The sequence below is a fragment of the Anser brachyrhynchus genome, assembly GCF_964034855.1.
Source record: "Anser brachyrhynchus genome assembly, contig: SCAFFOLD_113, whole genome shotgun sequence".
NCBI classification, from domain to species: Eukaryota; Metazoa; Chordata; class Aves; order Anseriformes; family Anatidae; genus Anser; species Anser brachyrhynchus.
The window spans coordinates 239,252-265,161 of NW_027663888.1; the positions used below are offsets into that span (position 1 = coordinate 239,252).

Here is a 25,910-nt window from a genome sequence, read left to right on the forward strand (position 1 = left end):
GGAACCACCCCGGTGACCCCAGGCAAGCCCCCGGGCACCTCCGTGGGCCCACCCCGGTTACCCCCGGCAATCCCCCGGGCGTCCCCGAGGACCCATCCCAGTGACCCCCGGCAAGCCCCTGGACGCCCCAGAGGACCTACCCTGGTGACCCCCGGCAAACCCCGGGCGCCCCTGAGGACCTATCCCGGTGACCCCCGGAGGGACCCCGGGCGCCCCCGAGGACCCACACCGGTGACCCCCGGCGGGACCCTGGGCGCCCCGGAGGACCCACCCCGGTGACCCATGGCAAGTCCCCGGGCGCCCCCGAGGACCCAACAAGGTGACCCCCGGAGGGACCCCTGGCGCCTCCGAGGACCCACCCCGGAGACCCCCGACAAGCCCCTGGGTGCCCCCGAGGACCCACCCCGGGGACCCCCGACATGCCCGCGGGCGCCCCCTAGAACCCACCCCGGTAACCACGGGCAAGCCCCCGGGCGCCCCCGAGGACCCACCCCGGTGACCCCCGGCAGGCCCCCGGGAGCCCCCAAGGACCCACCCCGGTGACCCCCGGGGGCACCCCGGGCGCCCCCGAGGACCCACTCCGGTGACCCCCGCCAAGCCCCCGGGCGCCTTAGAGGACCCACCCCGGTGACCCCCTGCAAACCCCCAGCTGCCTCCGAGGACCCACCCCGGTGACCCCCGGCGGGACCCCAGGCGCCCCCGTCGACCCACACCAGTGACCACCGGCAAGCCCCCGGGCGACCCCGAGTACCCTCCCCGGTGACCCCTGGCAAGCCCCCGGGCGCCCCCGAGGACCCTCCCCGGTGACCTATGGCAAGCCCCCGGGCGCCCCCGAGTACCCACCCTGGAGACCCCCGGCGGGACCCCGGGCGCCCCCGAGGACCCACCCCGTTGACCCCTGGCAAGCCTCCGGGCGCCCCCGAGGGCCCACCCCAGTGACCCCCTTGAAGCCCCTGGGCGCCTCCGAGGACTCACCCCAGTGACCCCCGGCGGGACCCCGGTGACCCCAAGGACCCACCCTGGTGACCCCCGGTGGGACCCCGGGCGCCCCCGAGGACCCACCACAGTCACCCCCCAAGCCCCCAGGCGAACCCGAGTACCAACCCCAGTGACCCCCGGTGGGACCCCGAGCGCCCCGGAGGACCCTCCCCCGCTGACATCTGGTGGGACCCTGGGCGCCCCCGAGGACCCACCCCGCTGACCCCCAGCAAGCCCCTGGGAGCCCCCGAGAACCCACCCCAGTGACCCACGGCAAGCCCCCAGGTGCCCCCGAGGACCCACCCCGGTGACCCCCGGCAAGCCCCGGGCGCCCCCAAGGACCCACCCCAGTGAACCCTGGTGGGACCCCGGGAGCCCCTGAGGACCCACCCCGGTGACACCCGGGAAGCCCCCGGGCGCCCCGGATGATCCACCCCCGTGACCCCCGGGAAGCCCCCGGGCGCCCCCGAGGACCCACCCCGGTGACCCCCGGCAAGCCCCGGGTGCCCCCGAGGACCCACCCCGGTGACCCCCGGTGGGACCCCGGGGGCCCCCGAGGACCCACCCCAGTCACCCCCAGCAAGCCCCCAGGCGCCGCCGAATACCAACCCCGGTGACCCCCGGCGGGACCGCGAGCGCCCCCGAGGACCCACTCCTGCTGACATCTGGTGGGACCCTGGGCACCCCCGAGGACCCACCCCGGTGACCCCCGGCAAGCCCCCGGGCACCTCTGTGGACCCACCCCGGTTACCCCCGGCAATCCCCCGGGCGCCCCCGAGGACCCACCCCGGTGACCCCCGGCAAGCACCCGGACGCCCCAGAGGACCTACCCTGGTGACCCCCGGCAAACCCCAGGCGCCCCTGAGGACCTATCCAGGTGACCCCCGGAGGGACCCCGGGCGCCCCCGAGGACCCACCCCGGTGACCCCCGGCGGGACCCTGGGCGCCCCGGAGGACCCACCCCGGTGACCCATGGCAAGTCCCCGGGCGCCCCCGAGGACCCACCCCGGTGACCCCCGGAGGGACCCCTGGCGCCCCCGAGGACCCACCCCGGTGACCCCCGGAGGGACCCCTGGTGCCCCCGAGGACCCACCCCGGAGACCCCCAACAAGCCCCGGGGCGCCCCCGAGGACATACCCCGGTGACCGCCGACAAGGCCCCGAGAGCCCCCGAGGACCCACCCCGGTGACCCCCGGCAGGCCCCCGGGAGCCCCCAAGGACGCACCCCGGTGACCCCCGGCGGCACCCCAGGAGCCCCGAGGACCCACCCCGGTGACCCCCGGCAAGCCCCCGGGCGCCCCCGAGGACCCACCCCGGTGACCCCCGGCAAGCCCCGGGTGCCCCCGAGGACCCACCCCGGTGACCCCCGGTGGGACCCCGGGGGCCCCCGAGGACCCACCCCAGTCACCCCCGGCAAGCCCCCAGGCGCCGCCGAATACCAACCCCGGTGACCCCCGGCGGGACCGCGAGCGCCCCCGAGGACCCACTCCTGCTGACATCTGGTGGGACCCTGGGCACCCCCGAGGACCCACCCCGGTGACCCCCGGCAAGCCCCCGGGCACCTCTGTGGACCCACCCCGGTTACCCCCGGCAATCCCCCGGGCGCCCCCGAGGACCCACCCCGGTGACCCCCGGCAAGCACCCGGACGCCCCAGAGGACCTACCCTGGTGACCCCCGGCAAACCCCAGGCGCCCCTGAGGACCTATCCAGGTGACCCCCGGAGGGACCCCGGGCGCCCCCGAGGACCCACCCCGGTGACCCCCGGCGGGACCCTGGGCGCCCCGGAGGACCCACCCCGGTGACCCATGGCAAGTCCCCGGGCGCCCCCGAGGACCCACCCCGGTGACCCCCGGAGGGACCCCTGGCGCCCCCGAGGACCCACCCCGGTGACCCCCAGAGGGACCCCTGGTGCCCCCGAGGACCCACCCCGGAGACCCCCAACAAGCCCCGGGGCGCCCCCGAGGACATACCCCGGTGACCGCCGACAAGGCCCCGAGAGCCCCCGAGGACCCACCCCGGTGACCCCCGGCAGGCCCCCGGGAGCCCCCAAGGACGCACCCCGGTGACCCCCGGCGGCACCCCAGGAGCCCCGAGGACCCACCCCGGTGACCCCCGGCAAGCCCCCGGGCGCCCCCGAGGACCCAATCCCGGTGACCCCCGGCAAGCCCCCGGGCGCCTCCGAGGACCCTCCCCGGTGACCCCCGCCAAGCCCCCGGGCGCCTCTGAGGACCCACCCCGGTGAGCCCCGCCAAGCCCCAGGTGCCCCCTAGGACCCACTCCGGTAAACCCCGGCGGGACCCTGGGCGCCCCCGAGTACCCTCCCCGGTGACCTATGGCAAGCCCCCGGGCGTCTCCGAGGACCCACCCCGGTGACCCCCGGCGGGACCATGGGCGCCCCCGAGGACCCACCCCGGTGACCCCCGGCAAGCCCCCGGCCGCCTCCAATGACCCACCCCGGTGACCCCCGGCAAGCACCCGGGCACCCCCTTGGATCCACGCTGGTGACCCGCGGCAAGCCCACGTGCGTCCCCGAGGACCCACCCCGGTGACCCCCGGCAAGCCCCCGGGCACCCCCAAGGACCCATACCGGTGACCCCTGGAAAACCCCGGGCGCCCCCTAGGACCCACCCCAGTAACCACGGGCAAGCCCCCGGGCGCCCCCGAGGACCCACCCCGGTGACCCCCGCCGGGACCCCAGGCGCCCCCGAGCACCCACCCCGGTGACCCCCGGCAAGCCCCAGGCGCCCCCGAGTACAAACCCCGGTGACCCCCGGCAAGCCCCCAGGTGCCCCCGAGGACCCACCCCGGTGACCCCTGGCGGGACCCCGGGAGCTCCGGAGCTCCTGTTTTAACCTTCCAGTTTAGGAGGAATGAAATCAAAACAAAAGCATTAATTATTACCTTCCTCTGTAGACGGCGTCACAGTTCTCACCCCTGCCCGGACATTTTCCTTTTCCGGAGCAGGAAAAATCATAGAATCGACGGGAGGAAGAGAAGATCTTGAAGGACCTTCTGTTCAGAGCAAGCAAAACATAAGGAAGTTTACCAAACATAACAAACTATCGCAAAGAACACAGAACTTTAATTATCCGTTACTGTCAAACATACAGTGACCAGAGCATGTAAATAAGAGAGGTGACTAATTTGCCTCTGGTTGCCCTTGCAATTCCCATCTAGAATACCAGCTGGCTGAGAATCAGGTTGCTCGATGCCCCCAGCTAAAAATGGAAGTCTCTCCCTCAAGCAGCTCCCAGCCACCATCACCTGCCATTCTGAAGCCAATCAAATTTCACTTCTTTGGCAAATAGTTGGATTCACCAAAGCATAGCCAGCTACCCGGTATTACTGGAAGAATTTCTTTTTTAAAAAAGAACGTCAAACGGGATGAAGGTGAACAGGGTAAGAAAGTAGGGAATATTAACTCACCACCGTGTCTCTTAGTTTTTTCCTTCATTTTCTGCGATTTGATTTCTTCAAGTGTTTTTATTCCAAAATTCAGACCGTCCTCTGAAAACAGAAAACACTTAATGAGACTAAGGCTTAGAGGCACTCACTGAGGACCACAGATCCTCAGGCTTCTTAGTGCTCAGGAACTTTCAGAAGCATTTACAATAAACCCCGTCAACACTCCTCACAACTGAAAGAACCGTAGAATCAATGGCATTTTGCCCCTCCTTTCCCCCTTCAGGGTAAAAATTGTAGTTTTAATTTTAATCCATTGACACGATATTAGATCCCTCTATCGTTAGATATGGCTTTCAACAGTGGTTGCCAGGCTGCACGTGCAGCCATTTAAACTCCATGCTGTGGCCCTGTTTTGTTCTCCAAAAGGAAAGAAAAGCAGTTCAACTTTCTGACCCAATGGGCACATGATGCTATTAGGGAGAAATGAGATCATGGAAATAACCGAGTCCATTCAGCACCCCTACATTCTGTTGTGTTTTTACGCCACATTGCTTTCGAGTTCATTGGCAAGTTCTCCTTCCGATTTATCCTACTACAGGTGCCGGAATACCTTGCTTAGCAGTAGTAGCACTGGCTTTCCGAGTGGAAATCATCCGTAATCCATTTTGGCCTTCCTCAGCTGGTTGCTGGATGGGAGTTTTAGTTTCTTCTCCTGCCTCAGAAAGCTGGTCTGAAGGGGAAAAATCTGTTCAGCTATGCATAGACCAGATTGTTCATGATTATGTAGCTCATGCGATGACACTCCAGTCCATGGCTCATATAAAAAAGCTTTTTTTTTCTTTTTTTTTAATACAGCTACGCTGACCTGATGAACTCGTAAGGAGACTACACTAGGACAAAACATCTCGGACTCTAGATTCTCTCTGCAGCTTTAACTACTACACAACATATTACTCTTCAGACAGAAGAAAAAGGAATTTCCCTCCTACTTTCACATAGAGCTTTACACAACAGACCAGCTAAAGCCAAGAGTGGTTCTAAGCTTTCCTCCAGCATTTCAGGTTCTGTCCACTGACCGCCAGACAAAGCCACCAGCGAGCTGACCAGACTGCCTGCCCTATCGCTAGTCAGACCTCAGCTCATCTGTGATTTATACATTCATTTACAGCACAAAGTCCTTCCAAGAACCAAAGCATGCTCACCATCGTCATCTTCATCATCATCTGCAGCATTGATTACAACTGGAGGGTGTGTAGGGCTTGGGACATTTTCCGAGTTTTCCACTTTCGTCACCCCCCTTAGCTATGGAGAGGCATTGGACTGGACAGAAAGTTTGTTTTGCTGCAGTGACATCTGAGCCACTTTCAAATCATCGTGATTTGATACACTTGGCAGTGTAGCTAGAGGAAGAGGAGGATCATCAGTAACATGGCAGTTTAAAACTTTGGCCACAATGCACGAAGAGCATTGGTAGGTAAGGCAGATAACCTGCACAGGCAATGAATGCAGCATCTCCTTTTGCCCATCCCGCCACTGTTTACACCGTGAACAATGACTTGCCTTCAAACAACAACACATCTCCCTGCCACCCAGCAGAAGATGAAACAACAGAAAGCAAACTGCAAGGCAAATATCACACAAAGCAGAGAGAAGCTGAGCATGAAAGCAGAAAACAAATACCAGCAGTACACCAGCAGGACACTCGGTTTAGCTGACCACCTAGGACTGCAGACCTTTTCCTGCACTCACAAATGAACGGGTACCTGATGTCTCCTACAGTATTGGCACCCACTAAGGAATATTCAAAATTAATTCCTCAATACTTAAAGAAAAAGGACCTAAACTCACTCTAACGAAGACTCCATCGATGTAACGTCCCTTTGCGTGATGAAAAGCACAGTTGGCTTTCTGACAGCCTACTGGCTGCTTCTCCCAGTAGCAGGGAATCTCACTGCGCTTTTTCTGAAGACAGAAAGAAAGACAAGCTCGTGATAACATGCACCTAAGGTTTGCAAAGAGATGCACAGTTCCAGGTCACGACAGCGATAGGGCTGTCACAATACAGTGCTGAAACATCATTCCAAAGGTCAGTTTATCACTCAAGTATAGTATTTCCGGGCATATTCACAAAGTTTGCAGAAGCTGTAACCACTATGCACGTTTAGCTTTGTCATCATTCAGTTTGAGAAGACAGGCACTCTCAGACATCAGTTTAGGGTGGGTTAAACTAATACACCTAGGATTATACTAGGATTATTCAGAGGGAAAAAGAACATCTTAAATTGCCTAGGTTAACTCTATCCAGAACTACTTCTTGGAGACGTCGTTCTTCTGCACCTTTAACTTTCCCCACTGCTTCCTAGCCCAGGCAGCTAGAACAGCATTATCTGAAGGACTCCGGGACACAAGAGACCTGATAGATCATTATCAAGCCTGCTCTCAGGAGGCTAGTACAGCCTGTTTATTACCCCCCTGCTCCAGCAGGTTTTAGCAGTCTAGTTAGCAGTTATTCTGCATCTGTTGAGAAAATACTGTCGGCATCTAATAAAAGAAAATCTTGCTAAGACGTACCTAAGGCATTGATTTTATTTCCCTCTCCTTCCTCCCACCCCCTCTCCTGGTAACAGAAACCAGTGTCATTTCAAAGCAAATGAATCTGTCCTGCAAAAGCACAATCAGCACACCTACGGCACTGAAAAATGCTTTTGTTGATTTATTTTGAGAACACATCTTTAGGCACTCACATCAATTTCCATGTGTCTGAATCATTCAGGCAGACATTCCTGAAACAACGACCCTCCTGCCACAGCGTGCAGACCGTCTCGTTCCCCAGAGCAGCTTCGCAGTGGCGGAAGGAACAGTTGTCTCCCTGTAACCAAAAGGAAACCAACAAGGAAAATATAGTACAGCCTCAAAAACGTCCGTGCTACTGCCTCAGGTTGCTACAATTGAATTCACAATCTAGCTGCTTATCACGTTAACCTTAAAAAAAAGAAACCTTAAAACCCTAACACCTTGTTAGAAACACTCTGTAACCAATACCATAGGCTCAGGCAAGGATCTCAGTGAAGTAGCATTTTTATTCACGATTGCAATGGCAGGCGTCCCACAAGCCACCTACTAGTTCCCTAACACAGTTTATATACATTTTTTTTTTTCCTCTTGATGACCGGGACCCTCCCCTGTTTCCCCATTGACTGGGTAATCCAGGTTCACAATCTATCCGGTGCTTCACAGAAAATACACAGCTGCTGGCCTGTTACAAGTCAATTTTCTTTTTTTCTTGACTGTTTTCCTCTTTGAGGTGGTAATGTTTCTTACACCGTGATTTCTACCCAATTGCTCTAAGGATTCTGGTTGTCTGCATTTTACAAGGTTGTCTGTTAAGCTTTCTTATCACTGTGAGCATATCTCAATACCACCTTCCTTCCCTCTAAACGATGTAACTGTGCAAAAATATTTTTATTCCCACAACCTCGATCCCCTTACCTATCCTCTTACCTATCCCCTTACCCTATCCACACCTGGATGCAGACCCCAACTGTCCACAAGCAGCTCCCAACCCCCCCCCCCCCATGAACTGGACCCCACCCCACCCAGATGCAGGCCCCAGGTCCCGGCCCCAGCCCCAACCCCCCAGACGCAGGCCCCAAAGGTGTACAACCAGCTCCCACCACCCCCCTCAAAGGGAGGCCCCAAAGCCCGCCAGAGGACCCTAGAGTGTACAAGCAGCTCCCAACCCCCCCGGCACAGACTCCAACCCCCCCCCCAAACACAGGCCCCAAAGGCATACAAGCAACTCCCCACCCTCCCCAGAGGCAGGCCCCAAAGGTGTACAAACAGCCGCAACCCCCCCCAAGACCCAGACCCTTACAGTGTACAAGCAGCTCCCAACTCCCCCAACGTGGCCACCTACAGCAGACAAGCACCTGTCACCCCCCCCCCCCCCCAGCTGCAGACCCCAAAGGTGTAGAAGCAGCTACAAACCCTGCACAAGGCAGGACCCTACAGTGTACAAGCAGCTCCGAAGCACCCCCCAGATGCAAGTCCCAAAGGTGTACAAGCAGCTCCCAACCCCCTCCAGATGCAGATCCCTATATTGTACAAGCAGCTCCCAACACCCCCCCAAATGCAAGCCCCTACTGTGTACAAGCAGCTCAGTGCACTGTGTACAAGCACCACAGGTCACCGGGGTGGGTTCTATGCTGCGCCCGGGGGCCCTCCGGGGGTCACAGGGGTGGGTCCTATGGGGCCCAGAATCTATCAGACTTCAGAATCTATCTGGTTATCACGTTAACCAAAGACCATTCTGCTTCCTCCTCCTACTCTACCCCTTCGTGAAAAAAATGGAAAAAAAAAGCCTGAAAATGGAGTCACTTCTTAAAAAAACACCTGATCATACGTGCAAGGCAATGATCAACTATGGCTACCAGTAACTGCTACAGAACGCAGTATGACGCGTTAAATAGCATGTTCCAGTCACTGTGGGTCTTCGAGTTCACCTACCTGGACAACCTCAGCAAAGTTATCGATCTTCAAAGACTTCCAGTGAACTTCTCCTGGAGGCCGAACCAACACTGAATCCGTGAATTAATGATAAAGGGGTAGGAAGAATTTGCCTCCTCACTTTGCCAAGGGAGCCTCTCATCCACAATTCAAACATAGGATGTGCTTTTAAACAGCTTATAACTAATGGAGGAAGCAAGTCCATTTGAATACTCTCTCAGACTGGAGACAGCCAGGGTTAGTTAGCTCTTCAAAAAATAAAAACCAAAAAAAAAAAACCCAACAAAACAAAACAAAAACAAAAAAAAACAGCGCATTTAGAGATGAACTCGTGATTCAAAGTGGCTGCAAAAATGAGGATCCATCTTCCACAGCCGGACAATTTAACTTTTTTTTTTTTTTTTTAATTTAAAATTCAGTATGTTCCAATCTCTGGTCTTCAAGATTTCTTCACCTATTAAGAAAAGACAAAAACCTTTCCCCGTCTTTATTACCTGTACAGCAAAAAATGCACCAGTGCATATAAATACACAAATGTGCATACGCATACACACATATGTGTTTAGACACACACGAGGAGTGAGTGATAGAAAGTTAGCGAGAGCGACAGTGGAAATCAGAATTTTTGCCTTTTTGATGCAGAGAGCGCGTAAAAACTCTCTCATTTTGAGGGAGCTAGAAAAAAATGGAGGATCTACAAAATATTTTGATGAGTATGCCTTCGAGGCCAATGCTTTATAACATGAATGATCTGGGGGCCAACACACAAATATGCATACATATGTACATGCATACAGGATAAACATATCTATACACACAAGCGTGCACAGTATATGTTGTATGGTATCCATATCGAGAACAACTCGTAGCCCTGATCAGACACGTAGAGTTGCAATCAATTAACAGCAGGAAGACAGCAGACCAAGGATACAGCAAGCTTTGAGAGGCAGGGCAATGCTCACTTTGCCAGTGGCATGGCTGCATGATACCAAGAATTTTGAATTAGTTTGATTTTTTGGAAGCAATTTGTTTTCTTTCTGCGCTGTAGCAAATACCGCAGGTTTGCCATCACGTGCTGTTCCCTAATCCATATATCCGTCATCATCCATTGCTGCAAGATCATGAAAGGTTAGAAAAGATGACTTAGGTCCAATTTAACAGCCAATGATTTTTCAATGACCAGAGCTGCAACAGATTTTATTTAGCCGCAAGCAGGTTTTTTTTTTCTGATGTGAAGTCAGATATTTTGATTTTTTTTTTTTTAAGACACTAAATGTCATAAAACCTGCAACCAGACCAGATAAAGTTCAAATTAGAGTGATTCTGAATCCTTTCATTAAAATGCTGCACATTTCTGTGCAAATTATTTCGGACTCTTCTGGACAAAAGCGGATGAAATAGTTCTTACAAATTAATAATAAAAGGTTGGAACCTTTTACTCACACAAACACTAGTGAATTTTCCAGGAAATATTTTTTTGGCAGGGAATTTTCCCAAATCTAAAGTAAAGAGAGGAAAAGTTGGGTTCTCATATTAGGTATTGGTTTTGACTGCTTGACAAAGGGAATAAAAACAGAAGTTAAGTGCAAGGTTTCCTTCTCTTCTTTAGTATCGACAGGAATCGTCACTTCTGACCTTTAGCACCTTCAGAAACACACTTAGTGCCATGCAGGTTCCTCTGCATCTACTTCTAAAAATTACTGGTGCTCCTTAGCATGGAAGTTGGACTTGAAATCTTTTCCAGACTGAGCTCTTTTGAATGCCCAAGGAGCTCATCATTTTGCTTGTTGCCTTCCATTTTCCTGAAGAGACCCAGAACGCTGTTCAGGATATGAACGGATCTGGTCTAAGGAATGGGAAGAAAGCAAAAACCAAGGATACCTCACAGCCCTAAATGCCATAAAAGCAGTCTCATTTTAAAAAAGATCTCAAAAGCTTTTTTTTTTTTTTTTTAACTGACATCTGCCAATATGGCGATCCAAGTGCTGAACAGAAACCAACTGAACTAGCCCCTGAAAGCCTGAATAAAAATGAGTAACTCTGGTGCACTCAGCAGGTCTGTAATTGAAGTTGGCAAGATTTTTAGATTTCTTTTTTCTCCAGGGTGCTAGTAAAGTTTTTGCGTTACGAGATTTTGAACTCTTTTTGTACAAAAGAATTACAGATGCACTACAGTCACGGTAGCTGGGGGTCTGGAAATACATGCCAACAAGTATCATAAACCATGCCTTTGCTGAAGGAAGATAAATAGTCCAAAGAAAATCTGTCTGGTTTGTTTTACAGGCTTGTCTTTCTCAGTATGGAACAAACTGACCTCCCTGGTCTAACTTTCCAGTTGGCTATTCTGCCTTTGTCCTGGAGAGAAGAGCAAGAAGGGAACAAAATATTTTTGCACTCCAAAGAATGCATTAGAGAAGGATTATCACACCTACCTAAGGGTACTTTCTTGTTTGTTTATAAAGCATAAAGTATTTCTCTTGGACAGTCTCTGTTGCTGGCCTGTTTTGTGCCTTCCATTTATAATAAAGATATTAAAGATGCTTACCCCGTTTCGGATTTTTTGTTTTGTTTTTTTTTAGAACAGTGTAAGCGGACAGTCGGATGACAAGCAAGAAAGAACACCATAAACTCCTTGCTCTGACCCTGCTTTTTAATCACCCAGCATCGCCCTGGCTGCAAAACAGTCCCCGCTGATTTACCTGCTTGTTAAAGCACCCCACGGGCTGAAAGTGTTGTGTGCTAGGTGTCAAATTATATTTAACGGTGCATAGGTAAACCATTCATCTTCCCATGGTCGAAGCACAGAACAGGCCAAGACGATGTGCTCAGATCTGAGCACGCCACTCTGCAGAGAATCAGTTTCAAGCCTAAGATGTTTCGCCCATCTCCCAGGCCCAGAGCGACAGCGACACCTTTACTCTGAAAGTCTGTGTTCTGCAAAGCCAGGAGGTGACCAATGACTCGACTGAGCGGTCTCCCCCAGCCACAAATGTCACAACCATGAGACACCTGGGACCACTGGAACGAGCTGCGAATAGCCCCGTTCTCCCTCCCAGGAAGAGCTGCTCCATCTTCTGCTCTTCTAAAGAGCCCTTAACATATCAAAGGAAGAGAGAGGTCCACAGAGCGGCTATTTCCTGCTTCCAGAGATCCTGTGCAAGACGGTTCTTGTGCTGCAGTTCCTGAAGAATTTCATGTGCATTAGCAGAACGAGAAAGTAAAGCTCTTAAGCAATTGCTAACCTGTTCTCAGTGCTCACAAGTCCCAAATCACTAATTTTACAGTACATATAAACCATGGCAGCTGGCACCTAGCACTGCACACGTTGGCAGTGTCGTCAGGAGCTAGAAAGTCAGGGGTGAGGGGATTAAGGGAAAACCACACATCAGTTTAGTAACTTGGCTCTCGTAGGATACTTCCTACTGCAGGAGTTTTAGCAAAGCCACTCAGAGGGACCTGCTGGTTAATTAAAATAGGACTTCTGCTGGAGCAGAAGATGGGAACCAACTGCATACTGCCAGTCTGTATCGACTTCCAATAAGACAGCGTTGGAAAAAGGTGCCTTCAACCGTCAGTAGCACAATAGCTCTGGTGATGTGTTAATTAAGGGCACTCTTACAGCTGAGTTTCTTCATAGCAGTATGTAGTTGAGAGTGTCCGAGTTTCCCAGGTAAGATTTATGTTTTCTCCTACCAAGCACCAGCTCAGTATGCAATGCTGTGTTAATAACACCCAAGCATGTAGATGTTAAACTGTAACTGCTTTTAAACCTATTTGTTGGTAAGAAAAGAGCTCAGTACACCACCTTCACAGGGCAAAAATCCACATGGAAGAGCAGAAAAACCCAGAAGAGCTTCCTGAACTTCACGTTACCAACAGCACCATCGGATTTAGATCCTGGCCTGGTGTTGTGGTTTAACCCGGCTGGCAGCTAAACACCACACAGCCGTTCGCTCACCCTCCCCCCTCCCTCTCTGGGATGGGGGAGAGAAACGGGAAAGTGAAGCCGGTGAGTTGAGATAAAGACAGTTTATTAAGACAGGAATATAATAATATAAGGAATATAAGGAATATAATAATAACAATAATAATAATAATAGTGATAATGATAATAGTATTAACAATAATAATGTGTAAGAAACAAGTGATGCACAATGCAATTGCTCACCACCCGCTGACCGATGCCCAGCCTATTCCCGAGCAGCCGGCCCCCCCACCCCGGCCAGCCACCCCTATATATTGTTTAGCATGACGCCAGATGGTATGGAATACCCCTTTGGCCGGTTTGGGTCAGCTGTCCTGGGTCTGTCCCCTCCCAGCTCCTGCTGCACCCCCAGCCTGCTCGCTGGCAGGACAGAGCGAGAAGCCGAAAAGTCCTTGGCCTGGTGTAAACACTGCTCTGCAGCAATTAAAACATCAGCATGTTATCAGCGCTCTTCTCATCCTAATCCAAAACATAGCACCCTACCAGCTACTATGAGCTACTTAACTCTGTCCTAACTGGAACCAGGACACCTGGCATCCAGGATGCACGGCCTGCAAGCACTGCTGCGATGTGGAAGTGCCAAGGCAGGTTTTTGGCCTGCCCTAAAACACTTTTTTTTTTTTTTAACCAACAATACAAAGAGTGTGCCAGGTATGCTGTAATGCCAGTGTGCCAGGTCAATAGAGGATATCCAAACAACAGAGGCGCTTGTCCTAATTTCTGGCGTGAAAACACTTTTACAGCATTCTTTTCACAAAGAAACCCCTCTCTAGCTTCTGCAATGCTCCAGGACCTGCTGCAGCTGCAGCGGCTGCGCTGGTACAACCCGCATCTTTGACAAATCTTTTCAACGGTTCTGCTTTACCTCGGCACAGTTGAGGTCACTCCTCTTCCTCTTCCAGCTGAGGAAGCAGCTTGCGGGCTCTGCCACACGGTCGGTGCAGAAGCGAAAGCTGGGAACACAGCAGTCAAACTCTCACTGCTAACGAAGCCACCAGGGCAGAGGGCTGACACAGACCCGCCAGAGGCGAACCGTACCTGCTCTCCCTCCCGGCTGCGAGGCTCGCCACAGCAGCCCCGACCCGAAGCGCTCACAATGCTTTGCTTGGTGATGTCACCGATGAGTCAGAGTCCCCAGATGAGCATCTGCCTTGCCACTCTTTAATGTTGGTGTTGTTTTTTGGTTGGTTGCTTGCTTGCTTTTGAAACTTATGTAGGTTATGGTAAACCTTCAGGTAAACCACAGATCAATGGGGAAGAAGTCCCACACGAGGGAAGGCCGTGCATTTCTTCCAGGCAATGGCGCATGCTTTAACATGCTGCATTCGACAAAGAAGCTCTCTCCATTTTGCGCAGTGGCAACAGGCACGACTGCAACACACGCACGTGTAGGCAGCACCTGCAGGTCCCAAACCGTTAACCAATTTTTAGATAGCACCAATTTTTTATGTAGTGGCTTTCCGTTCATCCATAACCCCTTTTTTCCTTTCTTTGTATCGGGTGGCTCTCCTCCATTGTTCTCTCTGTCATTTTCCTCCCCAGTGTCTGAGCAGGCACTGGGAATCGTTTCCAGAGGAAGGGTACTGCAGAAGCTACAACCTTTACTCTCAGGGAAAAGAGAGTATGTGAAAGAATACATACTTCCTTTCTTTTCCTTTTTTTTTTTTTAAGTCTCTGAAATCAACGCTGCGGCTTGGCAGCAAATAACTATGGGAGTAATGATGATTCCTCATCCTCACTGTAACGTTGTAGTTAATGTCATAAAGAAGCAATTTCCCCAGGCAGTGGCCATTTGAGATGGGAAGGGGCAGTAAGAGGAAGTTTTCCTTAGACTAGCTCTTCCCCCAGAACACCTCGCCATCCAGCAACAAATTCAATTCACCTGCTCCGCCTGATCAGTCAAACGTGCGTCCGACTCCAGGACACGCCACAGTGGTGGTTCTGACGTGCTTTGAGAATCACCTATCCGCAGAATATCTCGGGTTTGTACACTCAAATAACGCAGTCTTTTCGAAATAAGGCCCAGAGCTCACACTCCGAGTGCAGCCTAACAGCACCAGAGGGCCGGTAGGCTAAACATTCCCATCCTGGCAACAGGACTGACCCGGGCAACAGTAAGCATCCCTTCTGCACTTTCATCGTGAACATCAGCATAAGGAAACAGAGACCTCCTCGATCCAAGGTTTAAGAAACAAACACCAAGGTCACCCAAGCGGGTTGTTTTCAGCAAACTAACAGAGAAATTAAGGTGACAACCGCGTGCATCCAGAGTTAGTCAGATCCCGAAGGCAGTTCCTTTGGGAAACGCAGGAGCAGCGCGCCAGATGACGGCTACCTTACAGCGCACCCCTCAGAGGCACTGCTACGAAAGGAAGGCAGAAGGTTGGAACTCAAAATAACTCGCAAGGCGCCCGTTAAGGGGGAAGCTTTAATTTCCTGAGCAGAACCTCCCCCCTGAAGGCAGCCCAGGGACTCTTTGCTTCCCTAGGGAGACGGCAGGGACGGGGCAGGGCGGTGGGACGGAGGGACAGAGGGCCAGACGGACGGACAGACAGCCAGATGGATGGATAGACGGCCAGACGGACGGCCAGATGGCCCAAAAGGCCTGAGCAAGGGCTGAGGAGCAGCAGGGTAGGGCAGGGCAAGTGAACGTCTGCTTTGACACTCCTGACGTATTACTTCTCGGAGCGGCAGAACTGCGCTGGGTAGGCCCCACAGCAAGACTCGTATTTCTGTCCTTCCCTTTCAGGAAAGGATCTCCCACTTTGAATTTATTAATTTTCACGATGATGATACACAAATGGAAGTTTTGAAAAACTGAATGCTGATTAACAGATTTGTAGCACAGCCTGTGCATCAAAATTCATTTCTCTCCATTCAGGTAATCTTAGTTTCTGAGTTACAGTTACAGTCAAAATTTTTCTTCTTTGTTTTTTTTTTTTTTCTTTTGTGATCAGAAAATGAGGGGACTGGTTGTCCCAAGTCAGCCAGGGAACTTATCTTTGGTCGATGCACCAAGCAACTCAGCTCTCTTGGGGAAACTTAAATAGAACAGACAGATCTCCAAACGGATAAAAAAAATAAATCAAATGATAAACACCCAACCGACACATCTGATACCCCAGCTTATTGAACAGCACATGGGTTTAATCTACAGGCTCTGTCCAAAGCAGCAAGAAGTGACAGATTTAATCCAAACCAGTTGCCCGCTCTCACTCTCTGATCTGGAGATGTTATTTGACAAGCATGCATAGCAGTAACACTTGTAAACGCTGGGTTACTGCACCACAGCCCCAAATCCCTCACAGGCCCACTAAGATACTCTTACCGATTGATCCACAATAAACACTCCCAAAAAGATTCTCAACAAGCTAAACCCTGTTTAGAAAGAATCTGAGGAACCTGTCACTGCGGCAACAAAGGGCTGCAATTGCATGCAAAATCTCCAACACCCTCCTTAGCACCCTGCTAGCTCAAGGACTGTGTGGGGCTTCCGTGCCCTGAACGAGTCCACCCTGGCCACATAATGCAGATGTAATGGTCAAGAAAGCACATAGCGTTATCGAAACTTATCAGATCCACAGCTAAACGAAAAGCCCACGCTTCTATATTTCTCCTCCTTCTCCATTCACGGAAGGAAGAGACTGAAAACAAGCAGATTAGTGGTTTACATTTACAGTTAATGTGAAAAATGTTTATTTGTGAAATACATCACGTATTGTTTCAAGCTACAAAAAACTCTCTCCCACAAAGGAAGGACTTTTGTCCTCAGCATGCAACCCCAGTTACTATCTACCCCAACTTCCTATCTACCAGCGGGCCGCGTTCCCCTGGCACTCAGTCACTCCGCAGCACGGCAGCCACCTTTGTTCTAAGGATGGCAAATTCTACTTAGAAACGCTCTGTGGAAGAGTGATGTTGTCCCCTTTTAACATGATCCGGCCTGCAGCAAAGAGAAGGGAAAGAGGGGATTAGAGAGAGCCCAGAATCCGAGAATAATCTCATGTTTTCAGAAAGTATTTTGTGTGGTTGAGCAGGGTTTTGCCCATCACGCAGAGTCCTGTTCCTGCCAGCTGCCCCACACTCACAAGTCCCACGCCAGCCACCGTCCCCGTTCCAGCAGCACGCTCTCCCTGCTGAAAACCCCAGCACTGGGCGCACATCGTTGCTTCTGTCCACCAGCAGGTGGTAAATAAACACTGCCGCTACCGTGGCTCCCGGCTTTGACTCAGAGATCACAGCAAGTGTGAGAATCGCCCAGGGCCACCGGCTTTAGATGCAGCTGAAAGGAGCTGTGACCAGACTCCTCCAGCCAGTGCAGGCCGCCTGGTATTACACGTTTCAAAGACCAGAACTGGCCTCAGGCAGGGACAGATTCTCCTTCATCCAGCAAAATCAGCAGCTCAAAACTCATCAGGGACAGAGATGTAGCCAGTAATTGCTCACGGAACTTCAACATCAAGGCTCGTCACATGGTTGGTACCTCTCAGTGCTGCTACCTAGAAGGCTCACCCGGGCAGGTTTCAGACCGCGCGTCACTCGGGTTGCACAGACACACGACATACCCAGCTGTTTCCTTGATTTTGTCTTGGAGTGAATCTCCTCTGCGTCGTCCAGCACCGAATTCATGTACTCGTCAAAGCCCTAGAAAGCAGCAACAGTGGCAATTAGTTCAGCAACAACACAAACCATCATCAGCTTTGCTGACCCAGGCTGGACAATGAAGACTAATTGTTAGAGAAGTACGAATTTTTTTTCCCTTGTGCTAGTTTTTCTTGACAAGAGAAAATAGGATTGTGAATGAGGGAAAACAAACTAACGACGTAACGCGGGGTCGTGCTGATACTCACGATGATGCAGCCTTCTATCCGCATGTTCACTTGCTCGTAAAGCCACTCCTGGATCCTCGACAGTGGCAACAGGCACGACTGCAACTGTCCTGGTTCCAGTTAGGACAGAGTTAATTTTTCCTCATAGTAGCTGGTAGGGTGCTATGTTTTGGATTAGGATGAGAAGAGCGCTGATAACATGCTGATGTTTTAATTGTTGCAGAGCAGTGTTTACACCAGGCCAAGGACTTTTCGGCTTCTCGCTCTGTCCTGCCAGCGAGCAGGCTGGGGGTGCAGCAGGAGCTGGGAGGGGACAGACCCAGGACAGCTGACCCAAACCGGCCAAAGGGGTATTCCATACCATCTGGCGTCATGCTAAACAATATATAGGGGTGGCTGGCCGGGGTGGGGGGCCGGGCTGCTCGGGGATAGGCTGGGCATCGGTCAGCGGGTGGTGAGCAATTGCATTGTGCATCACTTGTTTCTTACACATTATTATTATTAATACTATTATCATTATCACTATTATTATTATTGTTATTATTATTTTCCTGTCTTAATAAACTGTCTTTATCTCAACTCACCGGCTTCACTTTCCCGTTTCTCTCCCCCATCCCAGAGAGGGAGGGGGGAGGGTGAGCGAACGGCTGTGTGGTGTTTAGCTGCCAGCCGGGTTAAACCACAACAGCCCTTTTGGCGCCCAACGTGGGGCTCGAAGGGTTGAGATATCGACAGATTTGACCAGAGTGTGTTAAACTAAAATTGGTATAAGTACTGGACCTGCTTAATAGTTGCTAGTCACGATGTTGATTGCCTTAATCTCCAGTCTGCTGTACCTGTATTCCAAATTGAGTTTTATGGTGCGTTACTTTCTGTATGTGCTCCCTGTTGCACTGTTTATCCTTTCCGGGCCCTGGTTTAAGATTGTTATGGTACTGTGCGGTGTAGCAATGGCTTATGAAATGATGAAATATCTGGTCACGACTCTAACCTGGTATTTGTACTCAGCACTGACGTCGACTCTATACTTTGGAACCCATATCTCGGAAACTATTAGCAATTACACCTATTGCCTGTTTTCGTTAGGGAGCCAATCTGTGAAGGGGACAGGGGAAGACATGTTTCCCTACCTGTTCACTCTCCCTTTCTACTTCACCACCACCCTCTTATCCCCCGAGCTAGTTACGGTGGTTCTCCGAGATGTTGAATATCCTTGGGATACTCAGACCAGCCTGCTCTTGTTGTTATGTCTCCTGAATGCGCTTCAGGTTTTGTGGAGGGTTAAACAACTACTCAGGAATCTCATCCGGAGATCTCTCTTGAGGCGGGATAGTTGCGAGTGGCAGGGAGTGTGGGAGGATATGGGCAGGTTTCTAGAGCAGTGGTCACCTCCAGTGTTTTGGACATTCACCCCTGAACAACTGCAAAATCCTAAAAAGCTGGCAGAATGCTTGAAAAAAAGGTGTCATGACTCTGGCAGTTCCAAAGTGACACAAATCACTGTAGCGTGCTGGGGTCTGGCTTGTGCCTATCGAGCTGCAATTGATGCTACTAGCAACCTAGCTCCAGCTCCTGCAGCCGCTCCAGCTCCAGCTCCTGCAGCTGCTCCAGTTCCAGCTCCTGCAGCCGCTCCAGCTCCAGCTCCTGCAGCCGCTCCAGCTCCTGCAGCCGTTCCGGCTCCTGCAGCCGCTCCAGCTCCAGCTCCCACAGCCACTCCAGCCCCTGCAGCCGCTCCAGCTCCAGCTCCTGCAGCAGCTCCAGCTCCTGCAGCTGCTCCCACTCCTGTGGCTGGGTCAGAGAAACGAGCTGTAGCAGTGCAAGTTGACCCCGCAGAGGGTATTCCAACCCCTGTGGCAGACCCTGTGTCTGGGTCAGAGAAACGAGCTGTAGCAGTGCAAGTTGACCCCGCAGAGGGTATTCCAACCCCTGTGGCAGACCCTGTGTCTGGGTCAGAGAAACGAGCTGTAGCAGTGCAAGTTGCCCCTGTAGACAAGGTGAAAAAATGGTATAGAGGCTCAGGTCGTTTACAACGCAAACAGTCTTCTGCTAAGTCTGGGCATACTGAAGACGAGGCTGGGCCATCAAAGGTGCAGGAGACTGAAGATGAGGATGGGGATGTCGAAAAATCAACAGTAACTACCCGGACTCTATACCAGCGTGAGCTACGAGATGTGCGAAAAGATTTTGGTCGCTGTATAGGTGAGCAGCTTGTCACCTGGCTGCTCCGGTGCTGGGACACCGGAGCCAATTATGTGGAATTAGAGGGCAAGGAAGCCAGGCGGCTGGGATCCCTTGCTAGGGACGCATGCATTGACAAAGCAATTGGAGATGGAGCACGATCTCGCAGCCTCTGGAGGCGTCTCCTGTCAGCTGTGCAGGAAAGGTATCCCTTCAAGGAAGAACTTGTATGTCTACCAGGCAAATGGACCACCATGGAGAAGGGAATTCAGTACCTGAGGGAATTGGCCGTACGGGAAGTAATTTATAAGGACCTAGACGACGCACAAACATCCGCAGATCCAGATGCAGTCCGGTGCACACTACCCATGTGGCGGAAGTTTGTACGGAGTGCACCATCATCATATGCCAGCTCATTGGCAATACTAGCCTGGAAAACGGAGGAGAATCCCACAGTGAATGAAGTGACTAAAATACTCCGGCAGTACGAAGGAAATCTCTCCTCTTCCCTAAAGGCCTGTGTCTCAGCTGTGGAGAAACTCTCTGAAGAGGTCCACCAACTTAAAGAGAATTTATCTTCCCCTCCACCTGAACGAACCAGTGTCCACCAGCTAAAAGAGAATGCTTTAGAGAAACTTTCTGAAAAGATCCACCAACTTGAAGAAAGATTATCTTCCCCTTCACCTGAACGAACCAGTGTCCACCAGCTAAAAGAGAATGCTTTGGAGAAACTTTCTGAAAAGATCCACCAACTTGAAGAAAGATTATCTTCCCCTTCACCTGAACGAACCAGTGTCCACCAGCTAAAAGAGAATGCTTTGGAGAAACTTTCTGAAAAGATCCACCAACTTGAAGAAAGATTATCTTCCCCTTCACCTGAACGAACCAGTGTCCACCAGCTAAAAGAGAATACCTTGGAGAAACTTTCTGAAGAGATCCACCAACTTAAAGAGAGTTTATTTTCCTCCCCACCTGTACAAACCAGTGTCTCAGCTATTAGGGGTAAACGTTCATCTATGCAAGGAAGACAATATGGTGGGCACACACACCGCGCCACCCTGTTGTTTTACCTACGTGACCATGGAGAGGACATGAGAAAATGGGATGGAAAATCTACTGTGACCCTAGAGGCACGGGTACGTGAATTGCAAAGGAAAACAATTGGGAAAAAGGAGTTCTCTGAAAGGTTTGCTGCTCCAACTTCCAGCAGGCAGTCCTTTAAACACAGAAATGAAGATTCTGACCAGGACTAGAGGGGCCCTGCCTCCAGCCAGGGGGAGGAAAGGGACAATCGAGTTTATTGGACTGTGTGGATTCGATGGCCTGGCACGTCAGACGCACAGAAGTATAAGGCTTTGGTAGACACCGGTGCACAATGTACTCTAATGCCATCAAGCTATAAAGGGCCAGAGCCCATCTGTATTTATGGTGTGACGGGGGGATCCCAGCAGTTAACTGTATTGGAGGCTGAAGTGAGTCTAACCGGTAATGAGTGGCAAAAGCACCGTATTGTGACTGGCCCAGATGCTCCGTGCATCCTTGGCATAGACTATCTTAGAAGAGGATATTTCAAGGACCCAAAAGGGTTCCGCTGGGCTTTTGGCATAGCTGCTTTGGAGACAGAGGACATTAAACAGTTGTCTACCTTGCCTGGTCTCTCAGAGGACCCTTCTGTTGTGGGGTTGCTGAGGGTTGAAGAACAGCAAGTGCCGATCGCTACCACAACTGTGCACCGGCGGCAATATCGCACCAACCGAGACTCCCTGAGTCCCATCCATAAGCTAATTCGTCAACTGGAGAGCCAAGGAGTGATCAGCAAGACTCATTCACCTTTTAATAGTCCCATATGGCCAGTGCGAAAGTCTAATGGTGAGTGGAGACTAACAGTGGACTATCGTGGCCTGAACGAAGTCACGCCACCACTGAGTGCTGCAGTGCCGGACATGCTAGAACTCCAGTATGAACTGGAATCAAAGGCAGCCAAGTGGTATGCCACAATTGATATCGCTAATGCATTTTTCTCCATCCCTCTAGCAGCACAGTGCAGGCCACAGTTTGCTTTCACTTGGAGGGGAGTCCAATATACTTGGAATCGGCTGCCCCAGGGGTGGAAACACAGCCCTACCATTTGCCATGGACTGATCCAGTCTGCGCTGGAGCAGGGGGAAGCTCCTGAACACCTGCAGTACATCGATGACATCATTGTGTGGGGTGACACTGCAGAAGAAGTTTTCGAGAAAGGGAAGAAAATAGTCCAAATCCTTCTGAAGGCTGGTTTTGCCATAAAACAGAATAAAGTTAAAGGACCTGCACGAGAGATCCAGTTTTTAGGAATAAAATGGCAAGATGGACGCCGTCAAATCCCAATGGATGTGATCAACAAAATAACAGCTATGTCTCCACCAACTAGCAAAAAAGAAACACAAACTTTCCTAGGTGTCGTGGGGTTTTGGAGAATGCATATTCCAAATTACAGTCTGATTGTAAACCCGCTCTACCAAGTAACCCGTAAGAAGAATGCTTTTGAATGGGGCCCTGAGCAACGACAAGCCTTTGAACAAATTAAGCAGGAAATAGTTCATGCAGTAGCCCTCGGGCCAGTCCGAACAGGACCAGATGTAAAGAATGTGCTCTACACCGCAGCCGGAGAGAATGGTCCCACCTGGAGCCTCTGGCAGAAAGAACCTGGGGAAACTCGAGGTCGACCCCTGGGGTTTTGGAGTCGGGGATACAGAGGATCTGAAGCCCGCTATACTCCAACTGAAAAGGAGATATTGGCAGCATATGAAGGAGTTCGATCTGCTTCGGAAGTGGTCGGTACTGAAGCGCAGCTCCTCCTGGCACCCCGACTGCCGGTACTAGGCTGGATGTTCAAAGGAAGGGTCCCCTCTACGCATCATGCAACTGATGCTACATGGAGCAAGTGGGTTGCACTGATTACTCAGCGGGCTCGAATAGGAAACCCCAGTCGCCCAGGAATCTTGGAGGTGATTATGGACTGGCCAGAAGGCAAATACTTTGGGATATCACCAGAGGAGGAGGTGGTTCGTGCTGAAGAAGCCCCCCTGTACAACAAGCTACCAGAAAATGAGAAGAAATATGCCTTGTTCACTGACGGGTCCTGTCGTATTGTGGGAAAGCATCGGAGATGGAAAGCTGCTGTATGGAGTCCTACACGACGAGTTGCAGAAGCTGCTGAGGGAGAAGGTGAATCGAGTCAGTTTGCAGAAGTAAAAGCCATTCAGCTGGCTTTAGATATTGCTGAACGAGAAAAGTGGCCAGTTCTCTATCTCTATACTGATTCATGGATGGTAGCAAATGCCCTGTGGGGGTGGTTACAGCAATGGAAGCAGAACAACTGGCAGCGCAGGGGCAAGCCCATCTGGGCTGCGGCATTGTGGCAAGATATTGCTGCCCGGGTAGAGAACCTGGTTGTAAAGGTACGCCATGTAGATGCTCATGTGCCCAAGAATCGGGCTACTGAAGAACACCAAAACAACCAGCAGGTGGATCAGGCTGCTAAGATTGAAGTGGCTCAGGTGGACCTGGACTGGCAACATAAAGGTGAATTATTTATAGCCCGATGGGCCCATGACACCTCAGGCCATCAAGGTAGAGATGCAACCTACAGATGGGCTCGTGATCGAGGGGTGGACCTGACCATGGACACTACAGCACAGGTTATTCATGACTGTGAAACATGTGCTGCAATCAAGCAAGCCAAACGGTCAAAACCTCTTTGGTATGGAGGACGATGGCTGAAATATAAATATGGAGAGGCCTGGCAGATTGATTACATCACACTCCCTCAAACCCGCAACGGCAAGCGCCACGTACTTACAATGGTGGAAGCAACCACCGGATGGCTGGAAACATATCCTGTGCCCCATGCCACCGCCCGGAACACTATCCTGGGCCTTGAAAAGCAAGTCTTATGGCGACATGGCACCCCAGAGAGAATTGAGTCAGACAACGGGACTCATTTCCGAAACAACCTTATAGACACTTGGGCCAAAGAACATGGTATTGAGTGGGTGTATCACATCCCCTATCATGCACCAGCCTCTGGAAAAGTTGAACGATACAATGGACTGTTGAAGACTACACTGAAAGCAATGGGTGCTGGGACATTCAAAAATTGGGATACACATTTGGCAAAGGCCACCTGGTTAGTCAATACCAGGGGATCTGCCAACCGAGCTGGACCTGCCCAATCAAACCTGTTACGCACTGTAGAAGGGGATAAAGTTCCTGTAGTGCACGTAAGAAACATGCTGGGTAAAACAGTCTGGGCTACTCCTGCCTCAGGAAAAGGCAAACCCATTCGTGGAATTGCTTTTGCTCAGGGACCTGGATGCACTTGGTGGGTAATGCAAAAGAATGGGGAGGTCCGGTGTGTACCTCAAGGGGATTTGATACTGGGTGAGAATAGCCCATGAGTTGAATTGTAGTATGTTAATTATTATATAATAATGTATGTCATCACTACCATGATTGCTATATATCATAGATGAAAATGGTGATTAATTAGAATGTATTGGACAGAGTGTAACCTGAGCATGACATAAATGGTATGGAATAAGGGGTGGATATCTGTCCTGGTTCCAGTTAGGACAGAGTTAAGTAGCTCATAGTAGCTGGTAGGGTGCTATGTTTTGGATTAGGATGAGAAGAGCGCTGATAACATGCTGATGTTTTAATTGTTGCAGAGCAGTGTTTACACCAGGCCAAGGACTTTTCGGCTTCTTGCTCTGTCCTGCCAGCGAGCAGGCTGGGGGTGCAGCAGGAGCTGGGAGGGGACAGACCCAGGACAGCTGACCCAAACTGGCCAAAGGGGTATTCCATACCATCTGACGTCATGCTAAACAATATATAGGGGTGGCTGGCCGGGGTGGGGGGGCCGGCTGCTCGGGAATAGGCTGGGCATCGGTCAGCGGGTGGTGAGCAATTGCATTGTGCATCACTTGTTTTCTTACACATTATTATTGTTAATACTATTACCATTATCACTATTATTATTATTATTGTTATTATTATTTTCCTGTCTTAATAAACTGTCTTTATCTCAACTCACAGGCTTCACTTTCCCGTTTCTCTCCCCCATCCCAGAGAGGGAGGGGGGAGGGTGAGCGAACGGCTGTGTGGTGTTTAGCTGCCAGCCGGGTTAAACCACAACAGATTCCAAGACGCCTCATCACCCATCATAGAAGAACTCGTTGAATTCCACGACCACGCCCTAATCGTTGCCCTAGCTATCTGCAGCCTAGTTCTCTACCTTTTAGCCCACATACTAACAGAAAAACTCTCGTCCAATGCTGTAGACGCCCAAGAAGTAGAGCTGATCTGGACAATCCTACCTGCTATCGTCCTGGTACTCCTCGCCCTCCCATCCCTACAAATCCTCTACATAATGGACAAAATCGATGAACCAGACCTCACCCTAAAAGCCATCGGCCACCAATGATACTGAAGCTACGAATACACAGACTTCAAAGACCTATCATTCGACTCCTACATAGTGCCCACCCCAGACTTACCCAACGGCCACTTCCGACTGCTAGAAGTTGACCACCGCGTAGTTATCCCAATAGAATCCCCCATCCGCGTGATCATTACTGCAGGAGACGTACTCCACTCCTGAGCAGTCCCAACGCTCGGAGTTAAAACAGACGCAATCCCAGGCCGACTAAACCAAACTTCATTCATTACCACCCGGCCTGGGATTTTTTACGGACAATGCTCAGAAATTTGCGGGGCTAATCACAGCTACATACCCATTGTAGTAGAATCAACCCCACTCCCACATTTCGAGGCCTGATCGTCCCTTCTATCATCATCCTAATCATTAAGAAGCTATGCAACAGCACTAGCCTTTTAAGCTAGCCAAAGAGGGACTTCCCCCTCCTTAATGATATGCCACAGCTTAACCCCGCACCATGATTTTCAATCATAATTATAACCTGATTAACCCTAGCACTCCTCATCCAACCAAAACTACTAGCCTTCACCACAACCAACCCCCCATCAA

General features: G+C 51.6%; 1 protein-coding gene and 1 long non-coding RNA gene across 2 annotated transcripts; both read right to left on the reverse strand.

The window, feature by feature from the left end:
* Nucleotides 1–3,886: 3,886 nt before the first annotated feature.
* On the reverse strand, nt 3,887–5,754 carry LOC308186700. The gene is made up of 4 exons (XR_013944195.1): nt 5,587–5,754; nt 4,995–5,114; nt 4,406–4,486; nt 3,887–3,991 (listed from the first exon to the last, which is right to left on the reverse strand). It is a non-coding gene; the product is annotated as an uncharacterized lncRNA (long non-coding RNA).
* An 11,008-nt stretch (nt 5,755–16,762) lies between these two features.
* On the reverse strand, nt 16,763–17,824 carry LOC308186702 (small nuclear ribonucleoprotein E-like; the record flags this gene model as incomplete). The annotated part of the gene is made up of 3 exons (XM_080608830.1): nt 16,763–16,818; nt 17,441–17,519; nt 17,726–17,824. Coding segments are annotated over 3 exons (234 nt in total), but the record flags the coding sequence as incomplete, so codon positions are not given.
* Between the last annotated feature and the right edge of the window lie 8,086 nt (nt 17,825–25,910).